We start from the raw sequence: 16,351 nt of genomic DNA, 5'->3' as shown, positions 1-16,351 counted from the left end.
AGAGAAACCCCACAGCAACGAAGACCCAATGCAGCCAAAAAGTAAATATAAATAAATGAATAAATAAATTTATTAAAACAAACAAAAAAAGATGTTTGTTGTGGAATTATTTACCCTTGGGGGGAAAGATACAAAGCTTCTCTGTATTTTTGCTCATTATTTCTTCCTTCCCTTTTGCTTCTGAGAAACAAGTAACTCTTTTCCTCCCTAGATTCAACTAAAAAGTATTTTGTAAAATAACTTAAAAAAAAATTACAAAACTAACATATGCTTGTAGAAAAATCTAGAAAATAAATCAATCACTTGTGAGTCCACTCTCCAGTGCTGACTACTACTACAGTACCTTTATATTCAAATTTGTTTATACCTGTAAGAACAAAATTAGATATTATACCTATTATTTGGTAATATATTATTTCCTATCTTTTTTCTATCATTACAATAACATGTTTCCTAACACTCATATCTTAATTTATCTAACCAACATCCAATGATTGTTGGAAAATCTATTTTGATATATTTTATTTTTTTAAACTTTAAAAAAATTGAGGTATAGTCGATGTACAATATTATATAAGTTTCAGGTTTACAACATAGTGAATCACAATTTTGAAAGTTATACTGTTTACAGTTAGTATAAAATATTGGCTATTGTCCTGAGTTATCCAATATATCTTTGAGCTAATTTATTTTATATATAGTAGTTTATACCTCTTAATTCTCTATGCCTCTCCTGCCCCACCCGCTTCTCTCTTCCCACTGGTAACCACTAGTTTGCTCTCTATGAGTCTATTTCTTTTTTGTTATATTCACCAGTTTATGTTTTAGATTCCACATATAAGTGATATCATACAGTATTTGTCTTTCTCTGACTTATTTCTCTTAGCATAATACCCTCCAAATCCATCCACGTTGCTGCAAATTTTCATTCTTTTTTATGGCTGAGTAATATTCCATTATATACATATCATATATATATTCCACTTTATATGTGATATATATATATATATCACATCTTCTTTATCCATTCATCTGTTGACGGGTGCTTAGCTTGCTTCCATATCTTGGCTATTGTAAATAATGCTGCTGCAAACATTGGGATGCATGTATCTTTTCGAATTAGTGTTTTTGATTTTTTTGGATTAAACTATTTTTTTTTCAAGTTTATACATAGGACTGTGGTGACTGCAGCTGCATCTTTGGGCACTTCCTAAATTATATCCTTGCCTGTCTTTGTTTCTGATGCCATCCCTCCCAAGCCTCCATTTCCGGGACCCTGAGCCATAGCATAGGTCCTTGCCTCTGGGCAGGCCCCTTCCCGTTGGCTTACAAATATTACAAACCTACTCCAGCACATCTAGGCTTCAAAACTCCCCCCCTTGATTCTTCTGGCCTTTCCCTGCATCCTGAAGGCTCCTCTGGCCTCACAGGTAGGGCTTCTTCCTCCTCCTTAAGGCGAAGTTCCCTGTGTTCTGGATCCCCTTCCTTCCTGTTATCCCCACTCCTGCCTGTAAACACTTCTTTCCTGCCTCCTTTCTCCTAGCCCACACATGTAGTCTTTCCCAACCACAGGTCTCGTCCTGACCATGACCCTCCCCCTGCCCCCAGTATCCATCCCTTCTCACTTCTCTTCCCAGCCAAACCCCTTGGAAGTGGAAACTGCGTTTGCCATCTCCCCTCTCCTCCCTGACACGACCACCTGGCTCCAGTATTACCTTCTAAATTGTCAAATGCAATTGGCATTATTTGTTCTTCGTCTTGCCCAACATTGTTCAAATTTACTCCTTGAAACTCTGTCCTGGGCCATCTCTTCCTAAAATGGTTCCTTCTTAGTCACTCCTGTCAGCTCTTCTTTCTCTAATCACTCTGAAATGCTGGCTTCTCTCCACACTAATGGTCCTCAAAGTGTGGTTCCCAGACCAGCACCATCAACATGGCCTGAGCATTTGTTAGAGATGCAGCTTTTCAGGTCCCACCTCTGACCTCCCTCCTGAATTAAAAACTGGTGGAGTGTCCACTCAAGTTTGAGAACCACTGCACTACACATTCTCCCTGGCCCATCTCCTCTTTAAGCTCCACTTTAACTATTCTTTTCACACCTAATACTCCTAAAATTCTTTCCACCTCAGACTGCTCTCCGGAGCTCCAGTTCTATACATATAACTACCTATAGGGCATCTCTACTCTCCCATCAGGGGTTTACAGGGAAAATAATTTCCTCCCGTAATCCTGTCATTTCTACTGTATCCCTTTCCCCCCAGATGATACCACCATCTACCCAGTTGCCAGTGTCAGATCCTTGGATTCGATTCTTCTCTCGTTTACTCACCTAAAAAAAACACTAGTTTGCCATTTCAGGAGCATCTCTTAAATTGACTATCCTCTAGTCTGCACTGCCATTGCTTCCTTCAGGTCCATTGCCTTTAGTGCTGGGATTACTGCAATCACCTCCTAACGGGGTCGACTGCCTGAAGCCTGGTTCCTTACCAATCTACTTCCCACACTGCTACCAGAATCATCTTTCTAAAATAAAAACCAGATCGTGTTTATCTCCTGCCTAGTCATTCAGTGGCTGTCTAGTGCCTTCCAGATAAAGTCCAAACTCCATATAGTGGCACAGTGGGGGCTTTTATGCCCCGACCCCTGCTTACCTCCGCTGCTACATCTCCTGCTGTTCTTTATGTGCTCCCTGTGCTCCAGCCCTAGGGGGAAACTGGAATCATCGATACTTACAGTTCCTCCAAAGGGCACTCTTTCTCACACCCTCAAACCACTGTTCGTGCTATTGTGCTACTTCCTTTATGAGGAATGCCCTTCCTTCACTTACCATCTGGAAATTTTCTTTCTTCTCTAGGGCTCAGCTCAGAGTCAACTTCTGTATAAAACCTTCCTTGGATGCCCAGGCTCAGCTGGATGCGCCCCACAGTCCGCACATCATGCCTTGATCAGAGGCCTTACCACGTTGTTTTGTTCTCTTGTTGTCTGCCTGAGGAGTCTGCGAGTAGCTTGACAGGTCCTGTCATCGTTTAGTGCAATGCCCGACACATAGTAGATGTTTAGCACATAGCTGTTTAATAGGAGAAAGACTGCTTTCTCTTTTCTTGAATCTACCCTTACTACCTATTTCCTAACCACCCCTATTTTTTCATTCCCAGCCATCTTTCATCCCTATCATGCTACTGAAATAGCTCTGGAGAACAAAGATGTGCTGGCCTTATAAACTTCTGAGCAGCAGTTAGCTACCCAGTTCTCAAAGAATTCTCTTCCCTGGGCTACTGAGCAGACGCTTTTTGAATTCTCTTTACATTTCGGTCTGCACTTTCACTGGTTCCCTTCCTCATGCTTTTTGCAACTGCTCTACTGGGCACTGTAGCAAGCACAGGGGTTGATGGCGACGGTGGGAAATGGGCCCGGATGTGCTGATAAGCTGGCTCTCTGGGGAAAAAAAAGGCCCTGATTTGTAGCTTTTGTCTATTCCATGGTATAAATACTCTCACCAGACTGATTTCAGGCTACCAACATTTTAACAACCAGCTCACAAAATTCTTGAATATCTAATAATTGGCTTTCATGAGTATGAGCCAGCTCTAGCATACCACTGGGTATGCAGAAATGAGTAAGGCCAGTTTGACAACTAGGAGGGGATAATCTAGTGGTGGAAACAGAGGAATATTGGGTTGGCCAAAAAAGTTCGTTCGGGTGTTTCTGTAACATCTTATGGAAAAACCCAAACGAACTTTTTGGCCAACCCAATAATTCTAAGACAAATGTGATAAGCACCATTTAGTGTTTAAACAAGGCACTATGGGGTTGAATGGAAGGAAGGTTTAATTAGGAAAATCTGTGAATACTTCCTATAGGAAGAGAGGGGTGTCTGAACTAGACCTTAAAAAATGAGGACTTTAAAGGCAGACATAAGGGGTTAAAAACTATCCCAGGCAGAGGAGACGCCTTGAACAAAGGCAGGATAGTACATTATTTGGAGGAATAGCTAATAGATGAGTAGGACTGGGATGCAAAGAAAGTGGGACACCAGAATGGATTCTGACACTATCTAGTTTTGTGATGTTGGTCAAACTGGTTAACTTCCCCAGGCCAGTTTCTACACCTTTAAAATAAGAATCTGATTTCTATGTCCCATTTCTGTCTTGATTTGATGACCCACCTTGGGAAGAGAAAGAAAATACAAGAGTGGGAAAGAAGGAGAAAGGAAGAAATGTATATAGCGTGGAGTTTTTAGGTGGCTAAAGGCTGCAGTGCTGGCAATGCTGCAGGATTCCCTCCCACTGTCAGCTCCCCCCGCTAACTTTTGGCTTAATCCCAGTTATGAAAACCCCGACCCCATGTTTGAGCCATTGCACTGTTAGCTGAAGGCTCAGTTCTTTTCTTTTAAACTGAATGAATATACTGAATCCTGACAGTATATGTAGAAGCAATTTAGTTCATCCTTCTGCTTTGAGGGAACAGGGGATTTTCCTTTTTCCATAGAAAGTATCAAGATCCCACAGGCTCCCCTAGTAACTCATTCCCTTTGAATAACTGTTATTATTGTTATTATCCAGTCTATCTAGAATTTCTCCATCCCCACCTCTTGCCTGTCTTCTCTAGAGATCTCATCTTCATTCCTTTAAACATTGTGAATCATAAAACATATACAGAAAAGTACATAAAACACAAATGCAAGGTATAATCAGAGCAGATAAGCATGTCACCACAAAGAGCAAGAGACAGAGACTTGCCATAACCTAGGAAGCCCCCCATGTATTATTTCCCAAGCACAACCCTCCAGAGGGAACCACTGTCTTGACCTAATGTAATAATCATCTTTGTTTTGCCTCTTACCATCCATATATGTATCCCTCAAATACTAGTTCAGTATCCCGTTTTTTAACACTTGATTTGAAAGGAATCATATTGTATGCATTCCTTTGTTCTTGCTTCTTTTGTTCAACATTCTAACATTCATTCACATTGTCATATGTAGCTAGTTCATTCTTTTTCATAGTCTTCCATTATGAGTATCCCAGTTTATCCATTCTACTGTAGATGGACACTTGGGTTGTTTCCAGCCTTTGGCCAGTATAAACAATGCTGCTATGAACATCCCTGTACACATGCCCAGTGCATGTGAGTTCCCCTAGGGCACAGGGGTAGAATTATTGGGTCATAGGCTCTGTGTATCCTCATCTTCATCCTTCATTCTCTCCCTTATATTGGTGGGCAAGCTTTATTCCACTTTTTCTTTCCTAAAGAATTTTAACTTCTGTGCCTTTGTTCCTGTTTTTCTAGCTTTTGATCCTGTTTGTCAGTCTTCTTGTGTTCTTATAACGTTATCAGTATTGGTTCAAGCTTCTCGACCTGTATATCACCTTCCTTCTGTAGTTAAGAATGGTTTCCTCTCCCAAAGAGTAATTTTTTTATTACTCAAGTAGGAAATGTCTTTGGAGTATTTTGAGAGTTCTCTTTCAAACGTGCACAAAATGAAAAGCATATATATATATGTATATATTTACATATATACATATATATATATATATATTTTTTTTTTTTTTTTTTGTGGTATGTGGGCCTCTCACTGTTGTGGCCTATCCCGTTGCGGAGCACAGGCTCCGGACGCGCAGGCTCAGCGGCCATGGCTCACGGGCCCAGCCGCTCTGCGGCATGTGGGATCTTCCCGGACCGGGGCACGAACCCGTGTCTCCTGCATCGGCAGGCGGACTCTCAGCCACTGCGCCACCAGGGAAGCCCGAAAAGCATATATTTGATTAATAGAGGGCCAGGGACAGGCTTCTTTCTGTGACTTATTATAGTATGGGAATTAGTACTGTGGGCTTTTGAGTCAGACCAATCTACAAGCTGCCACTTGTTGGCTATGTGTCCTTGGGCAAGCTACTGAACTTTCATGCTTTAGTTTCTGTCTAAATGTGGATCTGTCAAAATGTAGATAACAATTATAGTCACTTATTGGGTTATTGTGTGTATTACATGAAAGAATCTATAAGTTTGATTAAAAGAGGTTTATAAACTTGGTCATAAGATAGGGAGAAGTGAGCAAAGACAGGAATTCAGAATGCCTTCAGGATGTGTGTAGTGAGGGTACATACTATGAGTTTGTTTATACTGAGCCTAAGCGCTCTAGCCACCCCTCTGTGGGGTGGCTTGCTAGGGGAGGCATGTGACAGGCTGCCTGTGGCCACAGAACAGAGTGAAGTGAATAGGCCATTTGGGAATCCAACTCACAACCCTGGCTTCATTTACTGTTCAGCTGGCCAAAATACCATGAAAAAGTGAATGGGATTAGAAATGCTGTCAAAGTAAACAGGAAGGCATGAGGACACCACAGGATAACTCGAGTTAACAAGCTGCTCTAAACAGCATCCTCTCTTTGTGCAATTTATTGTACAGGAGAGTTGGCTGGAATAGAAACCATTCTTAATCATTAAAAAACCACATTCTAATTTTCCTGGCTCTGCAGGCATTCCATGTATAATTCCAGACTTTTGTTGCTTACATTTCTTAGTTTTAGGAGGTAGTTTTCCAAAACCAGATACTTAATTATAGCTGCAACACTTAAAAGCCAATACCTCATTACCTAACTAGGAAGCTGAGAAATGTTTATCATTTCTCTTCCCCACTAAAAGGTTATTAATATTCATTTCGACTTGTCTGCTAGTCAACCTCTTTGTGAAGACATTGAGTTTTGGACTTGGAATCGTACTCCCACATAAAGCTAGAAAAATCTAATAAGGCTTTTATGGAAGTAGCATTTCCAACCTGACACTAACTGTTGGACCAAATATTGACCCATTACCGGGGCAACAATGCCTACTGGATTTTAACTTTTCAGTTCCTATACCGCTATTATTTCAGTTACACTTCATAAATCCTATTATGCTTCTTTTCAAATAATTCTTGGAAAATTGTGTTTGAGTGTACTGTAGGTGATGGGGAAAAGGTGGAAGAGAAATTAAAAAGAGGAAAAGACTGGTGCTGAATGATTATCGAGTGACGTATGACAGTATGTGCTAACTTCGTATCAGCATAGCAAGGCCAGATGGTTTATTTATAGTTTGTTATTTCAATAACATATGTTATCTGGTAATATAATAGGGAAGGGCCCACTTGTATAATTACTTTTAAACTCTGGATTTAAAAGTAAGGCTGTTAACAGAAAGAAAAAAAAAATCAGCCCTTTACATCTTCACTTGAATTGATAACTCTGGCACTAACTGATGAAGGGGTCCAACATGGAGGACTGTTCGGAGAGGAAGGTGCCAACTCCTAATAAGAGAATGCTACATTCTATAAGTTCTCGTAATTGGAAATCACGGTCTTGAACAGCAGCAGTGGCAACACAGATGCCAACTGAAACCTCAATGTTGGGTTTGTCCACCAAAATGTCAAACCTTCATGGCTGGTATTTTGGCACTGATGAAATAAAGGCACTAAGTATTATTGGCATTGAAAAAGAGCTCAGGGAAGAATCTCACTGAAGTGAGGGAAAAGAATCTAGAGACTTACACAGTACTCCTCAACCAAATGTTTGACTCTAAGTTTCTTACAAAATCAGAGCTACTAATACAGCAGCATAGCCTGTTTTGAGCTTTACCTCTTATTTGCCTACTCACTGGCGAGGGAACACAATAGCCCAACAAATGATCAAGACTTGGCTCTAAATGTCCCCCAGCAGCAGCTTCCTCCCTAAAGGTGAACACATCTTAAACAATGTAGCACAGCTGGGGGCAGCGGTCAGGAAATGGGAGGGTGGGCTTTGTGTGAGCAAAGTCTTTGGCTTACTTGAGAGTCCAGGGAGGGTGGGCTTTATGTGAGCAACGTCTTTGGCTTACTTGAGAGTCCAGGATATAGATTTGCAAACCACAGCCTCTTTAAACAGTGGTTGAGGCTATATATGAAATAACCTCTGTAATTTTCATGTACACCTGGTGAGAAAGAGTCATGAATCTCAAACACCTGGGGAAACAGAGATTTTTTTTCTCAGAGGCCCATTTGCTCCTTTTGAAAAGTGCTAAGACTGGAGGCCCAGGCGGAGCTTCCCACGTGATTCTGATTTAGTTCCCCTAACTGAGGATCACAACTGTAGTAGAACAGGAATGTCAGAAGAACTGAAGTTACTTAAACCTTTATGTCCATTTATCAAATATGGTTAACAACCCCTGCCCTCCCTACCTTATGAGAATAATAGCTAACAGTAATCGTTCAATAAATGTAAGCTATTACGTGCTATTAGGCACTGTCCTAAGAACTGTACATGTAATAACCACACATCTCATGGAAACTGATTCACAGAGAGGTTAAGGAACTTGCCAAAGGTCATACAGCTAGGGCTGGAATTCAAAGCTATGCAATCTAGAGATGTTTTTAACTGTTATTTACAGTGTTGTAAAGAATATATGAAACATGCATGAGGAAAGCATCTTACTTTGAAAAGTTAAGGGTGCTTTAAGTGGCAGTTGAATGAAGTTCCTGGAGGGAAGAGTCTGCATCTAGCCAGCACTTGCTACATCGTAGCTGCTCACAACTTCATTCAAAGGACCTGAAAATCTGATCTTTGCCTGTTTCCCTCAAATGCTGACTTTAGCCTATTGAAGCGCCACAGATAAAGTGACTCCTTTGACTACTGAAAATAAAGGGAGGAACTCTGCAGACCAGGTGCTTCACACAGGGCTTGGCAGGAGTGAATAAATAAGTGTTGGCTGAATTGAACATCTTCCAGGTGATGGATGTGTTGGCTGAATTGAATGTCTTCCAATCAAAGGCATTTGAAATGTGCTATTCATATTCTACAAAATAGCTTGAATTATTTAGAATGTCAAAACGGGAAAGGGCAAGTGGCAAGTTAAGGAAATTAAAGAGAAATGGGGTATAAATGGAATATTAAACCTTTGAAATTCAAAATTAAGAACCTGGTTATATATCCTTGAAGTCCTCTTTCCTGGCTTAGCAGGGAAGTGGGAGGGATGAGCTTCAGGGATGGAATAAGCCTATGCTTTAATACTGTAACACCTCTCATTTGTGTTGTACATACTTGCTGTAGGCATACTGATCCAAACAAGCTGCCTAACGGTTTTTTTAAAGGCTGACTTGACTTTTCATAATTCTATAACAACCCTTACACTTTTTAGCATGTGCTCAAACGTAGCTCAGAAATAAAACAGGTTTTTCTACCCCTTTAGATGACAAAGTGGGTCCCTTATAGCAAGCTGGGCTTGTATTCCTGGCATTGGATCTAATGAAGTATTTGACTCACTTCACATCCAACAAAATGTTGTTTGGCTTGCTTATAACGTGCAAACAATCTCTAAAGAGCACATGCACAATGCAGGTTTTTCCACAATTCCTAGGAATCTGATGCGTAACCGGTTAATCCGTGATGTGGCATGATCCGAACCGAGGGCAGGCAAAGGATCTCCTATGGAGACCTGTGTGGGAAGCGGTGTGATGCTCAACGGGGCCAGCATTCAGCCCTGTATATAATTACAAAGCAGACACCTGTGCTGAACTGTCACAAGGAGGACAAGAACTCAGGTTCTCTAGTACGACATCCTCACCCAGTTTCTCTTCTGATGCGCATCTGTAAAATGTTGCCCACACCACCTAGGTGTGGAACGGATTCTCTCTGTGAGACTGCTTGTCCTTTGCTTTAAGAGCAGTGTGAGAGGAAGTCCTGTCCCTTTTGGGACTAGGAAAAGCAGAAGAACAGACCTAAGAGCAGCAGTGTGTCGGCTACAACAGGCTCTCAAAAAGCATATGTTAAACGCTGTGACCTATACAAGATCATTGCCACTGGCTAATTTCAACGTGAGGGTTAAAGCAACTCACACACACACCCACACACACTTAAAAAGAAAAAAGTAATGTCTAGACATGCATATTGCACAGTTGAGGTTTTAAAAAATGCCTCCTACACAGGGTGTCCCAAAAATCTTAAAGTTTTAAGTTATTAAGGCTGGGGATAGGGATGGTGGGCTGAACCTGCCTTCTGCCACCCCAACGGGGTAAGCTACACATGATTCTGATTTATCACCAACTGGAAGTGCAGCCTAGATTAAGAGACATTTTAAAGGACTAATTAGTCAACCCTTGCAAAAGTAAATTAAGGGCCTGTGTTGAAACAGCTAAACGGAAACTCTAATACAGCTTTGTAGCAAAAGTGCTTGGAGTGTATTCAAATAGAAAACCCTGGGCTGGAAATACTTGTTTCTAAAAAGAATTACACCACCCCACCCTCCTTTATCAAGTAATCCAAGCCACCTTAAACACTCAAGGTCTGATCAAGCAAGACGTATTTTATGAAAACCTTTCAGCCTGAACTAGATCATGTCCTTGGGAATAAACAAATTTTATTCAATGAGCAAGTAGAAGGGATTCTTGATTACTGCTATAGTTCTTTTGTGTAGACAGACTGCTTCTAGGTTAATGCAAAAGCTCAGAAAAGAACATCAGATAAGGTAAAAGGCTTTATTATTCAGGAGCAGCTCAAAGTCTGACACTGACACAAGCAGGGATAATTATTATCTCATTACATTTGACCTTTGGCACCCATTTGAAGTACTAGTTTTCCAAGTGGGAATGTTACACTCAGTAGACTCTCAGCACAGTTTCTGACAGCCACATTTATCCCCAATTTTACTCAGCAGAAACTGTCAGATGAGCAGGGATACAAAGAAGAAAACCACCTACTTTAGTTCTCTTTTTTATGGATCCTTTTCCCCACTGGCTTTCAAATCAAGAAAGATAGATTGCATTATTGGCAGGTATTGGTCATAAATAACACCTTCCCACAAACACACAAAAATCAAACATCAAATATAAGTAGAGTTCTTAAATATTCAGTTAATGCTACGGCATACTTTGTTTCGAAAATAGCATTTCTGTGGCTTTCCTTTATTTACCTTTCTCCTTGGATAAAACCAGGAGAACCCAGGCTTAACTGACCCATGCAGTTCTTGTTGTTACACCTTCGTTTATAACAATCAAAGGAATTAAAGAGTTATCATTAAGAATAGATTTTAAAATGACGACAAAAGTATGAATAAAGTCTACACAGTCCTCAGGGATGTGGATAAAATGAATCAAGTTTCATGACTGGAAGGGGACTCCCTTCCAAGGACATAGTACATAGAAGTACACGGAGCTTGTTTCTATGAGGTTACAAAGGGCTAAAATATAAAACAATGGTTCATTTGAAGCTGATTGATACGTAACTGTTAAGGTAAGGGATACTCAAGATATTTTGCACACTATTAACTGAGAGTCAGTCTGTACACTCTCTCTATTAAATACCTAGAGAAAATTCTATGATGTTTGGCTCAGGGCTCTACTAGAAGATCATTGCTTTTTCGTATATAAAGAGAATCCAAAAAATCAAGTTAAAGTCAAGATTTACTCTTTAGGTTCTGGATTTTCAGTTAAGAACTACCTACTTTTATAAAAATATCAATAAAAAATCATTACTTTTTCTTAAAATCTGATGACTTATTTTTTAAAAAAGTAGCAGCCCCTAGAGAACTGAAGACTGAATTCAAACTCCAGCTTCAGTGACTACTGATTCTATAAACATCTTCCTCCAGTAAATGGCAAAAACTATAACCTCTTCTAGAACGTGATGTTGGGTTGGAAACAGTAGATTGCTTGGTAAAAATATGAGAACCTTAGATCTCATGTGGGAGATATATACGGGGGGAAAAAAGACAAACATTTCTAGTGTTCTCCAAGTTTCTCCAACGAGCTGATATTTATCACTGCTTTTAAAATAAAGATGATTTTAACTTGAGATTGTATTTTAACACTGAATGAATATAAATTTGCTTATCTAAACATCACATTTTACTACATACTTAAAAAAACCCACAAAAATGTAGTGAAAAGATTATATATATTTTATATGAAACTGTATTTGTTGGAAGCAGCAGAGACCCAGGGTCCTCTTCAGCAGCTGACCTTCACAGACAGGCCTCCTGCTGTGGCCTGCAGATACTTTCCACTGTGCCCAGAAAGTTTCAGAGTAACGAGAGACAACACTTGTTTTTTTGCCTCTATGACATGGGATGTCATTATTGTAGGGAGGATGCATAATTTAAAAAGTAAAGGCTACTCATTCAAAATGTTACACAGTGACAAACTTACTTTATGAAATTTAAACACAGCATTCATTCCGAGGAAGCTGCACGGTACACCATGGCAGTAGAACCAGGCTAGGTAAATTTCGGAGTTGAAAGGATTTTCTCTAAAAAGGAAAAAACGGTAGCTTTCTTAAAACCAGAGTTACAGAGTCACTCTGTTGAATTTTTTATCTTGTTTTAATGGGTCAAAGTTCAGTTAACTCACTCAGATGAGAATCTATAATTCTGTTGACTGTTCTGGACTACAGTAGCCATCTTGGGACTTTCTATGGAAATATGTACAGATTTTCCGCATGGAGCTGGGAGTAATGGTGACCTAGAAGAAGAAAGTTTAGATTCTAAAGATTTTCTAAGACAAAGTTCAGCTGTTACCTCAGCAAGTTATCACTAAGGGTATTTTAAGTTAGGATGCCTAGAAATTTGCTTATTTAGTCAGATTTCAGTCTCAAATACTTTGATGGCAATGTCTCTTTTGGTTGATTTGTACTAAATACAGAAAAATTTAAGGCAGCATGCAAGGAAGGAGGAAACAGATTTTTCACGTGAACAGAAAATATTGCCAGTTAAGCCTCGTAATAGGAACCAAAGAGGTTACAATTACCATCCTCTCTGAAATACGTGAGTAAATCACCCTCCCAAATTTACAAACGAGATAGGTATTCAAATGGCAGATACTACCCTTTTCTGAAGTCTACATTATCAACATGTACATAAAGAAAAAAATTATTTTAAAGAAACGTAAGCTTCAAAGATTGAAATTATAAAGCCAGAAATATCTTGGACCGGCACACTATTTTTTAAAGCCTTTAAGGTGTACACATTCATGAAAACAATTTTTTATTGAAATTGCTTTTCTGCTAACACATAGCTCGGACTAGCTCCCTGAAATAAAATTCCTATAATAATAGGAATTTTAGCTAGGGGCAAAGATCAACTACAGGGATAATTTTGAGAGAAAAAAGGAAAGACTACTTATAGTTTTTTTTTTTTTTAATATTCTGTAGCAGGTCTTGGAATTTGTGTTTGAAGTAATCTTTAAAATATTTCTACCTCCACCATATGATGATATAGCAATAAGACAACTCATCTGCAAGCCAAGAAATGGACCCTCACCAGGATGAGAATAGCACCTTGATCTTGGACTTCCCAGCTTCCAGAACTGTGAGAAATAAATGTCTGTTGTTTAAGCCAAAAAAAACCCCAAAAACTTCTAGTTTATCTTTCCTAAAATTATGGGATAGGCTTCATGACAGTAGGAGGGGGATATGAACACTTATTAAACTAGAACTGGCCTAAGGTTATCTAGCTTCTGCCCTTTAAATGGGCAGATGTTACTGATCATGATTTCTAAATTGGGTTTCAATCGTTCTTCCACCTTCTCCGTAACACAGAGAAAGAGCTACTATGAACTACAGGAGAAACTTCCTTAACCCACCTCCATCCTTAACTTGCAAACTGAGTAGCAGAAGCTTTCTATTCCCTTTGAGTGGAGCCCATAGCTCACCCAATGCTCACAGCTACTTCTGCCTCCACCATGAGTCACTTGGTTTTCAAGGTTCACAAAGCTATTTCTGCCAGCAATATCTGTTTTTGAAATTATCTAAGTTAAATAAAAAGATAAGTAAAGTTAAACTGAATGTTTAAAAAAAGGCAGATACAGGTGAGTTGCCAAAAATACCAGTGTGAGCAAGATGATCGTAAAAGACTGGGGAAAAATCATAAAAATCTAGAAGGATTCTTCACTTAAATTGCTTTGTAAGTATCTTAATTTTGCTTTAAATAATTATAAGCTGTAATTACATATTGAAAATCTATTTATGGATGTTGGCAACTTGTCCATGAATTACAGCTTTGTCTATAAAAAGGGGAGAGAATCTATGAAAAGAGGCTGCAGGGGCTGGGGGGTAGGGGAGGGAATAATGTCAAACAAAGGAAAGGGAAGATATTTTTGAATTGACATCCTGGAGGATGAAGAAGTCTTTGATGAATCAGGCAATGGGGCTGAGGGGTATGGACCTTGACAGATGGGATTTTTTTTTTTGTGGTACGCGGGTCTCTTTCACTGTTGTGGCCTCTCCTGTTGCGGAGCACAGGCTCCGGACGCGCAGGCTCAGCGGCCATGGCTCACGGGCCTAGTTGCTCCGCGGCATGTGGGATCCTCCCGGACTGGGGCACGAACCCGTGTCCCCCGCATAGGCAGGCAGACTCTGAACCACTGCGCCACCAGGGAAGCCCGACAGATGGGATTTTAATGGAAGTAAATAGGATTGCCAGATAAAATACAGGACATACCCAGCTACATTTGAATTTCAAGCAACAAATAACTTTTAGTATGAAAAACTTTTAGTATAAATATGTCCCACAAATATTTGTCCTGCATTTTTATGTGCTAAATCTGGCAATCCTAGGAATAAATAGATTTACTTTAAAAAAAAAAAAAAAAAAAAAAAAAGCATTCTGACTTTTGAGAAGAGATCTGTGCCTGCCCTGGCCAAGTTGGGAAATGCATCTTCTACCACTGCCAACTTACCGGGCCTGGAGAAGTCTTTCCACTCTGCCTCCTAGGGTTGGGGGTCTGGGATGATGGACTTCGTGGAGACGAATTCTCAGCCTTCCGTTTGGCTGCCATGGCCAATAACCAGTTTTTATTCTCTGGGGAGCTATTCTCTTTGCCTACCACTTCAGAGCCTTCTCCACAAGATCCCAAAGGAAGAGGTAGCGTTCCACAGCCTTCTGAAGCATAAGGACTGGCAGGAGAAGGAGGCTCTGTGACACTCATACTAGTCCCTTCAATCTTGCTTGGTTTGGTAGGACCTAGAGAGTCCTTACCAAGGTCTTCCTGGTTACCAGCAAGGCAGCACAGATCCAAATGAAGCTTTTCAACTGGGTCATCAAGCTCAGTCACACAGTTGCAACTCTTTACACACTTTTGTTTCACATTCTCCAGACAACTTGAGTCTAGCCTCCTCTTTACTCTATTTCTAGACTCAGAGCAAGTCACTGCTTGGGATGATTTCAGGCTCACAGGTATAAGGGCTTTTCTTGGAGACATGATCTTGGTCTCAGAAGCAGGTGGAGTCATGGGTGGTGATAAGGAAGGTGTCCGGGTCATCCAGTTCCTAATGGACATCTTGAAAGATGAGGGTGGCTTGGGAGAGACAGAGGACACGGAGCCTCTTCTGCTGATGGGAGATCGGGTCTTGGCAGGAGGGGTTTTAAGAGAGAATGTGGCAGTATTTGAAGGAAGAGGGAGGTCTCCAGCACAGCTTGGAGCACAAGCTGCTGATGACGGGGAGGAAATGCATGGACTGCTCTTTACTCTGGGGGCTTTGGCAGGAGTACTCTGGCTACTTGTCACTGTTACTGAAAAAGAAAAGAGGGTCACAAAAATCAGAAGTGAAAGCCATAGAATACCCCCAAGTTCTCATCAAGGAAAATTATAGCTAACTTAATCATCCAGGGGTTGATTTCCCAGTGAACAGATCACATAAGTCATTTGATTCTTACTGGACCCTTTTAGCATTTTCCTTCCCTTTTCCTAACTGCCAGCCCCCCAAACACCCTGCTGTAAAACACATACTTGTAAAAATCTAGAAATTACAGAAAAACTTAACAGCATCCAAGTGAACCACTTTTAATGTTTTTTCTATACTTGTGCATGTGATATAATACATCTTTTTCTACACCAAAATGGGACCATGATGTACCAAATATTTAGTAACCTGCTTCATAACATATCATGAACATTTCCCACATTAATACAGATTTATATCACTTTTAACAGCTACAAAGTATCCTAAGGTAACAGTAAGACATTAGGGTTGTTAATGATATTTTGTTTTCATAAGTAAAGTTGCCATTAGCATTCCTGTGTATACTTCTGAGCACAGGGCAGAGAGGCACCGTACACTAAGGAGCATACAGGTCTACAATCTGGCACAATCACTATGTGACTTGGTACAACCGTTCACCTCTGCCTCGGTTTCCATATCTATTAAATGGAGATTTTTAATCTCCATAAGAAGTAATTCCATCAATTACTTGTTATCAGGCCTCATGTGGCTTTCCACCTTAATTTACAATTTATGATTTTCCACAAGCCAAAGAATGTCAAAGAACATTTCAGAAACTCAATGCACGCTCTCTGTAAAGCAAATCAAATAGTGGATAGAACTCTTCTCTATGTGTCCTGTCCCTTGTTTACAGGC

General features: G+C 40.1%; 1 protein-coding gene across 3 annotated transcripts in view; it reads right to left on the bottom strand.

Annotated features, from left to right (window-relative positions):
• Positions 1-12,348: 12,348 nt before the first annotated feature.
• DTL (denticleless E3 ubiquitin protein ligase adapter) overlaps positions 12,349-16,351 on the bottom strand; it is a 38,159-nt gene continuing 34,156 nt past the window's right edge. For 2 of the 3 annotated variants that reach the window (XM_089909442.1, XM_089909451.1), the window contains exons 14-16: positions 14,674-15,506; positions 13,648-13,743; positions 12,349-12,459 (exon numbers count right to left, since the gene is read on the bottom strand). In XM_089909442.1, the coding sequence (XP_089765568.1) occupies positions 12,361-12,459; positions 13,648-13,743; positions 14,674-15,506 (1,028 nt within the window). In that variant the 3' untranslated portion in view covers positions 12,349-12,360. The remainder of the gene's footprint in view (positions 12,460-13,647; positions 13,744-14,673; positions 15,507-16,351) is intronic. The other variant, XM_022593282.2, reaches the window with a different exon arrangement.

The sequence above is a fragment of the Delphinapterus leucas genome, chromosome 1 (genome assembly GCF_059928025.1).
Source record: "Delphinapterus leucas isolate spDelLeu-1000000601 "Yukka" chromosome 1, BTC_Dleu_Yukka2, whole genome shotgun sequence".
Taxonomy (NCBI): domain Eukaryota; kingdom Metazoa; phylum Chordata; class Mammalia; order Artiodactyla; family Monodontidae; genus Delphinapterus; species Delphinapterus leucas.
The sequence above is the reverse complement of the archived record's forward strand: the minus strand, read 5'-3'. Positions and strand labels throughout refer to the sequence as shown.